General features: G+C 47.4%; 2 protein-coding genes across 2 annotated transcripts; one reads left to right on the top strand and one right to left on the bottom strand.

Annotated features, from left to right (window-relative positions):
• The first annotated feature begins 1,224 nt into the window (after positions 1-1,224).
• Positions 1,225-2,037, top strand: LOC101979310 (spindlin-2B-like). Its single transcript, XM_005358911.1, has one exon. The coding sequence runs from the start codon at positions 1,225-1,227 to the stop codon at positions 2,035-2,037; it is 813 nt and encodes a 270-aa protein (XP_005358968.1).
• A 2,231-nt stretch (positions 2,038-4,268) lies between these two features.
• Positions 4,269-5,081, bottom strand: LOC101979022 (spindlin-2B-like). Its single transcript, XM_005358910.1, has one exon. It carries the CDS (start codon positions 5,079-5,081, stop codon positions 4,269-4,271), a length of 813 nt encoding a protein of 270 aa, XP_005358967.1.
• Positions 5,082-8,153: the final 3,072 nt, after the last annotated feature.

Genomic DNA, 8,153 nt, shown 5'->3' with positions numbered 1-8,153 from the left:
AAATAAAAGGACTTTGAAGGAACCACAGTAACGAACACTGGACAGAAAAGAAATGCAAGAGGAGATACAGATCAGAGATTTAGAGAGAGAGAGAGAGAGAGAGAGAGAGAGAGAGAGATTGAGAACAAAAAGAAAAAAAAGTCCCACCACCACCACCAAAAAGCCCTGCAAAAGAAAGCATAAAAGGGGTCAGACAAATTAATATACAGAATGAGAGGAGTGCAGCAGCTGCTGGAATTCCAAGGTGACAGGGCAGCTGCCTCCATGGGAGGAAAGCTGAAGATGCCAAGAGCCCACCAGCCTCAGGACACCACGGGTGCTCCAGTCACCTGTCCTGCCACCCTTTGGGGCAGCCCTGGAGGGCAGGTGGATCATCCCTTTGGCCTTCTGGGAGCATCGCCAAGGCTGGTGCCTTTGCTGCGGGCTTTCAACAGAGGCAGCAGCAAGGTGTCCAATATTTGCATGCGGAGTCCTGGACCCCACAACAGGACGCCTATGGCTAGGCGAGCTTCTAGGTGGGCGCCAGGCCTGAGCGGGGTGGGGGCACACAGAGCGGGCAGGGGAAACAGAGTAGCGATCCTTGGGCACACAGAGGGCACCGGGAGGACATCCGCAGCAGACAGCAGGAACTGGGCAATAAAAGACCCGTGCAGATTCGGAAAACAGCTCAGAGAAGCCCAGAGATGGGTACAGGGGAGCGGCCTGTGTAGTCTGCAAGAGCTGTGAGCCTCAGGCTGGATGCTCAGCACACTGAGGTGAAGGGCAAGGTGGAGGAAAGAGAGGAGCTTTGCCCCTCTTCTCTGCTCTGCATCCAAAGGGCCACAAAAGGCACAGGGCGCGGTGAGCGGGGCACAGGGCAAAGGGCACATGGCTCGGGGCACGGAGCGCGTGGCACAGGGCAAAGGGGACATGGCTCGGGGCACGGAGCGCGCGGCAGTGACGGTTGGGCCTAGTCGTCGCCATTTTCGGCATCTGAGAGGTCCAAATCCTGTTCCATATCCACTGCCCCGCTGAAGGTCTCCAGCCCTTCCCAACAGAACCAGGGAACCCAGGAGAGCACAGCACATCAATAGGCACCCAGCCAGGTGTCCAGCTTTGCCTTCAGGTTCCTGGGGGTGATGGTGGGAGACGGTTAGAGAACAGATCCCCGGAGTGGAGGCATCTAACGGGGCGGGGGCATGAGTAAGTTGACCCTTTATCTCTTCCCATTTCCCCAACACAGTCATGGACCCAGGCACCAGCACCCAGTATTTCTGCACCACTGAGGCCCAAGGGGACCCCGCAGATGCAGCTGCTGGACATGAGTTCTGTGACAAGATCGCCAAGACCGAGACTGCAGATTTGACCAAGAAAACACCTGCACAGAAGAGGCAGAGGAACAGATCATCATCCCTGGCCCAAAGGAACATCGTGGGCCGCAGAATCTCTCACAAGTGGAAGGAAGGGGATGGGCCCATCACCCATTGGAGAGGAACGGTTCTCCATCAGGTTCCTCTAAATCCCCCTCTCTATCTTGTGAAATACGATGGAATTGATTGCGTCTATGGGTTGGAACTTCAACAAGATGAAAGAGTGTTGTCCCTTAAGGTGCTCTCTGATACAGTCAAACCATCCCCAGTCCCTGATCCTAACTTTGCAGATACCATAATTGGCAAAGCGGTGGAGCACTTATTTGAGGGTGAGCATGGTGCAAAAGATAAATATAGGGGGATGGTTCTGGCCCAAGCTCCTATACTTAATGCCTGGTTTTACATTACCTATGCAAATGATCCCACCTTATACATGTACCAGCTTCTGGATGATTATAAAGAGGGCAACCTTCGTATCCTGCCAGAGTACGATGAGATTCCTCGACCAGATTTAAGACTGAAATTTAAGGATGGTCTGATAGGCAAGATTGTGGAATATACCCAAGACGACGGTTCTAAAAGGACCGGCAAGGTGATTGGCGAAGTAGAAGCCAAACCATCGGTGTACTTCATCAAATTTGACGATGATTTTCATATCCATGTCTATGACTTAGTGAAATATGTCTAATTGGCCAAGTTATGCCACAACTATTGAAATAAAGTTGTCATTTCTAGACATTCAGTGCCTGTTGCTTTTAAGTGTGTTGGGACTCAACATGGGAATATGTTTGTCCTGATGGAGACGCATTTCTGTGGGTATAGCATGCTGTCTGTAAGCACTTTGCCTTGTGGAAAACACTGGGTGTGTTTGCTGGGTGGAGCAGGGAAGAAGGGAACAGCCAATTCAGCCTGTGAGAGAAGGGAGCTAGAATCATCTAAAAATGGAATGGGACTTAGCAGATCTGACTCTGGGGGGAGGAGGAGAAGGAAGTGGAGTTGGGTTGTGGAGGAGGGGGCTGCCTAGGGAGAAGTGAAGGGGAGCCAAAGTGTGAGAGAGGCTCCCTGTAGGTGAGATAGAGTGAAGGAAGAAACATGGATTGGGAAGGGCAAGAGGGGTAACAGAGTGAAGCCTTCTGGCACCTTCTGGCTTTCAGAAAACCAAAGGAACTCCTGTAGGAGAATACACACAGCAGTGTGAAGAGGGACACAGGAAGGGTAGGAAAGGTCTGCTGGGCAGGGAGGTCCCTGAGGAGAGCCTCTGGGACTTCAGAGGTCAGGGGAACCCACACATAGGCCATGGTACACTATAGGCTTAACTGGAAGGAGCTTTACAAGAAGAATCGCCTGATACATCTACCTTCTACTGTCTGGTTCTCCATAGTGGCCATGGTCAGCTGTCAAGCAAAGCACCCATGTTAGAGGATCACTGAATGTCCTTTCTAAGGGCCTACTGGGAAAACGGAAGCCAATGTCAAGATTCTATCTACACATCAGGATTGTCTGTTTTCAGAGAGTCTGACACAGTCTGAAGCCTAAGCAACTACCAAGAATTCATGGCTAGCTCTGGGCAAAGGGAAAGTACTTTCTTTGGGAAAATGGATCCTTGGTGAATCCAGAAATAGCAGTCCTAACACTGTCCTTCTGCTTGCTGGTATCGTCCTTGTTTCCTGGGGAGATGGGGCATGTGATGTCTGTGCCTCATGTCTCCGTGTTATATAGAGAACGTGGTTGTCCATGCTCTGTCACAACTGCCTGGCTCCATTCAGTTCCCATGAAAAGGGAAACTGCCCTTTCTTAGGCATCTTATCCTGGTTAGACTCCCTGAAAAGCCTGTAGCACCTGACACCTTCTATGTACCTCCTACCCAATCTAGCTTCCCCTTCCTTTTTATACTCACAGCTACCCCTAATGGAGATGTGTGCACCTCTCTTTTGCAAGAGGGTGGTATAATCTGGGAATGTTGGTAGGGATTGGGATTGTGGGTTTGCCTAACTAACTCCTTTTGCAGGAAACTGCCCTTTGGAAGGGCTGGGCTCTCTGAGAAGAGAAACTGGGAATTCCAGGAAAGTGTCTCACAACTGTGGAGTTCAGGACATGGGTCTCTGTCCTCCTCTTCTGCTCTCTGTTGTCATTCCCCAACCTTCCAAAGTCCCTCTGAGAACCCTGTGTGTGCTCTGCCTCCTCCTTCCACTGTTGCCTCCCAAGAGAACTGTGTTTCTGGTTCAAGTGTGTCTTTAGGAAGACCCCCACAGCATGAACCAGAAATACTCATCCTTCATACCCAACACAACTATTCCCCATATAACTCTTTCTCTCACATGGATCTAGTAATTTCCCCTGGGCTCTAAGGAAAGCAGCATTCCTGAATATCCAGAGTTCATACTGACTGTGTAGCCTGGCCAGGCACAGAACAGATATGCATACATTAGAGCCACTGGATTTCAGAAGGTATAAGATGAAATTCACCAATCACTACCAGTGCCCAGTGGACACCTGTGGTGAGCAGTTACAATATCTGGCAGTGGCCAGGCATGGCACACACTTTAATGCCAGTACTCCGGGAGGCAGAGGCAGGTGGATTGCTGTGAGTTCAAGGCCAGTCTTCTCTAGAAAGTCAGTTCCAGACAGCCAGGACTATTACACAGATAAAATCTTTTTTGGCAAAACCAAAACCATACCAAACCAAACAAACAAAAAGAAACTTCAAAATACCTGACAGAGTAGTCACAAACATTCCCATTATTTCAGAAATTTTCAGCAAGGCAAAGTGCTTACAGACAGAATGCTATACCCACAGAAATGCATCTCCATCAGGACAAACTTATTCCCATGTTGAGTCCCAACACACTTAAAAGCAACAGGCACTGAATGTCTAGAAATGACAACTTTATTTCAATAGTTGTGGCATAACTTTGCCAATTAGACATATTTCACTAAGTCATAGACATGGATATGAAAATCATCGTCAAATTTGATGAAGTACACCGAGGGTTTGGCTTCTACTTCGCCAATCACCTTGCCGGTCCTTTTGGAACCGTCGTCTTGGGTATATTCCACAATCTTGCCTATCAGACCATCCTTAAATATCAGGTTTAAATCTGGTCGAGGAATCTCATTGTACTCTGGCAGGATACGAAGGTTGCCCTCTTTATAATCATCCAGAAGCTCGTACATGTATAAGAAGGGATCATTTGCATAGGTAATGTAAAACCAGGAATTAAAGACAGGAGCTTGGGCCAGAACCATCCCCCTATATTTATCTTTTGAGCCATGCTCACCCTCAAATAAGTGCTCCACCGCTTTGCCAATTATGGTATCTGCAAAGTTAGGATCAGGGACTGGGGATGGTTTTACTGTATCAGAGAGCACTTTAAGGGACAACACTCTTTTATCTTGGTAAAGTTCCAATCCGTAGACGCAATCAATTCCATCGTATTTCACAAGATAGAGAGGGGGATTTAGAGGAACCTGATGGAGAACCGTTCCTCTCCAATGGGTGATGGGCCCATCCCCTTCCTTCCACTTGTGAGAGATTCTGCGGCCCACGATGTTCCTTTGGCGCAGGGATGAACATCTGCTCCGCTGCCTCTTCTGTGCTGGTTTTTTCTTGGTCAAATCTGCAGTCTCGGTCTTGGCGATCTTGTCACAGAACTCATGTCCAGCAGCTGCATCTGCGGGTTCCCCTTGGGCCTCAGTGGTGCAGAAATACTGGGTGCTGGTGCCTGGGTCCATGGCTGTGTTGGGGAAAAGGGAAGAAACAGCTAAAGGGATAAAGGGTCAACTTACTCCCCCTCCCCCCCCCATGTTAGAAGCCTCCACTCCAGGGATCTGTTTTCTAACCGGCCTTCACCTTCCCCCCCAGGAGCCTGAGGCAATGCTGGACACCTGGCTGGGTGCCTGTTGATGTGCTGTGCTCTCCTGGGTTCCCTGGTTCTGTTGTGAAGGGCTGGAGAGCTTCAGCTGGGCAGTGGATATAGAATAGGATATGGACCTCCGAAATGCCAGAACCGGCAACTCTTAAACTCAACCGCCCACACCCCGCGCCCCTTAAACTCAACCCCTCTTGCGCCCCGCGCGCCCCATCTGGCCCTAGCAAACCCGTTTGGAAGCCAAGTGGAGAAGCAGGACAAAGCTCCTCTCCTTGCTCCACCTTGCCCTTCATCTCGGTGTGCTAAGCATCCAGGCTGTGGCTCACAGCTCTAGCCTACTACACAGGCCGCTCCCTGGGACCCACCTCAGGGCTTCTCCGCACTGGTTTCCGAATATGCACGGGGCTCCTATAGCGCAGTTCCTTCTGCCTGCTGTGGATGTCCTCCCAGCGCGCTCTTCTTGCCCAGGGATCGCTACTCTGTCTCCCCTGCCGCTCTGTGCCCTCCCCCTCTGCTCAGGCCTGGAGCCCACCTAGAAGCTCGCCTATCCAGGTGTCCTGTTGTGGGGTCCAGGGCTCCGCATGCCGGTATTGGACACGTTGCTGCTACCTCTGTTTAAAGCCCGCCTTGAAGGCGCCAGCCTAGGCAATGCTCCTAGGAGCCTGAGGGGATAATCTTCCCGCCCACCAGGGCTGCCCTGAAGGGTGGCAGGACAGGTAACTGGAGCACCAGTGGTGTCCTGAGGCTCTTGGCTTCTTCAGCTTTCCTCTCTTGAAGGCAGCTGCCCTGTCACCTTGGAATTCCAGCAGCTGCTGCTCTTCTCTCTCATTCTGTATATTTATTTGTCTGACCCTTTTTATGCTTTAGTTTGCAGGGCTTTTTGTTGGTGGTGATGGAATTTTTTTTCTTTTTTGTTCTCTGTGTGTCTGTCTGTCTCTGTCTCTTGTCTATATCTCCTCTTGCATTTCTTTTCTGTCCAGTGTTCGTTACTGTGGTTCCTTCAAAGTCCTTTTATTTCTGTTGACTTTCTCATACTCTTTAGCTCCAAATTTCTACTTTTTTGCTTCAGATACTTTTTGAAGTTCTTTAAATTATTATTATATAGTAAGGTCCAAAATATGCCCCTTTCTCCCTCAAAAGGCAGGGCCACTACTTTGGTCCACAATTGCGCCTAAATTAAGTTCAAACTGAACTCAAGATTTCTGGTAGTTAGATAAAAGTCAACATTCTTCAGAAACTAGTGAAACTGGCTAGTCAGCTAAAAGGAGTCATTTTCTTTGCCTCTGCCTGGAAGGTCAAATGGCTCCACAGTGACAGATACCTATGATTGCATACCACAGTCCTTGCTGGCCTTCAAGCTATGTCAGTCTAGAGTCAGAGATTTGTTAAACACTTTGAAGCACCTGGCTCCTGGCCTTCCTCACTTTCACATCTATCCTAAACTGCCAGGCCTCACCAGACCCCAGGTTCCCTACCCTCAGCTACTCATCTTCCTGGTCCATGCCCTGCTTTCCTAGCCTTGGCTATGTCTGGCATCTTTCCTTTTTGCACTGCTCTGGATTCTTTAGATGCCTCTGGATGCTCTCTTACCTACCATCGAAAATTTCCCTCCTACAAAGGAGCAGGCAACTCAGTAGTTTCTTAATTGTGCCCCTCACTGACACTGTCAAATTCACATGCAAACACAAAACTCACTAAGTTTGGTCATAAATAATACATCATATTATATACACTATGTGAACATTTATAAATATTCATTTATTAGTATTCACTACAAATGAGTTTTGCCTATGGTGATGTGGATATCCAGTGCCACATAAACCCAGTGTGTGACTCAGTTCAATTACATTAGGCACAGGGTGAATTTCTTTGTATAACATACTGACAAACACACCTCTTGTGTGTTTAGTTTTTTTCTTTTTCCTTCCTTTCTTTTGTTTTTGATTTTCAATACAGGGTTTCTCTGCGTAACAATCCTAGCTGTCCTGGTACTTGCTCTAATAGACCAGGCTGGCCTCGAACTCAGAGAGATCTGCCTGTGTCTGCCTCCCCAGTGCAGGTATTTAAGGCACTTGCCACCATCACCGGGCTACTCGTGTTTCTTTAAAGTAGTATATATGTGTACATTAGATCCAAATACCGGTTTTAAAGAAATACAGGCTTGTTTTACCTCTAAATTATTGTCATTGTGATTTCAACTGATAAACAACTTGGGTTAGGTGCTCAAACATGCTATGGGTATGATTCATTTTTCTGTATATTCAGTTTATGTATATTTTGTGGTACACAGCCTGTAATTCTGGAAATAATATTAGATGTTATATGAGGATGCTTTCTACTACATTTAAGTAAAACCAAATAAAATAGTTTTTCTTTTTCAATAAATGGAGTATTTTTTGGACTGCCTGACAAATGGAGTGGGTATTAATCTAGGAACTCAGGTTAAGGACTGAATTATGTCTTCATCAACTTATATTTTTATATCTCAGCACTTAGCCCCTAATAATGTGACTTTTTATGGAGATCGGGCCTTTGTAGAGGTAATTAAGGCAAATTCAATGATGTATATCTGTTGTAATCCAATGTAATTATAGTTCTTATAATAAATCAGAATACAGAGACACTCAGATAAGGTGACCTGATGTCAGAAGGGGAGATCAACATTTAGAAGCCGAGAGAAATGCCCTGAATACAGATAAACCCTTTATTTAAACTTAGGAAGTCCACAATTTTGAGAAAATAAGTATGTTGTTTAAGCCACTGGCTCTGTGCTACTTTGTCAAAAGTGCCCTGCATGCAAATACCCTGTTATGCCACCAACAGCCAAATTTTCCTCTGTCTTATACTTTATGTTCTCACTGTCACCCTAAGATCTTAGAACTGTTCACAAGTTTAGCAAATAAATGCTTTCTCATTCACAAACACTGGGACAAAG

Source organism: Microtus ochrogaster, chromosome X (assembly GCF_000317375.1).
Source record: "Microtus ochrogaster isolate Prairie Vole_2 chromosome X, MicOch1.0, whole genome shotgun sequence".
Taxonomy (NCBI): domain Eukaryota; kingdom Metazoa; phylum Chordata; class Mammalia; order Rodentia; family Cricetidae; genus Microtus; species Microtus ochrogaster.
The sequence above is the reverse complement of the archived record's forward strand: the minus strand, read 5'-3'. Positions and strand labels throughout refer to the sequence as shown.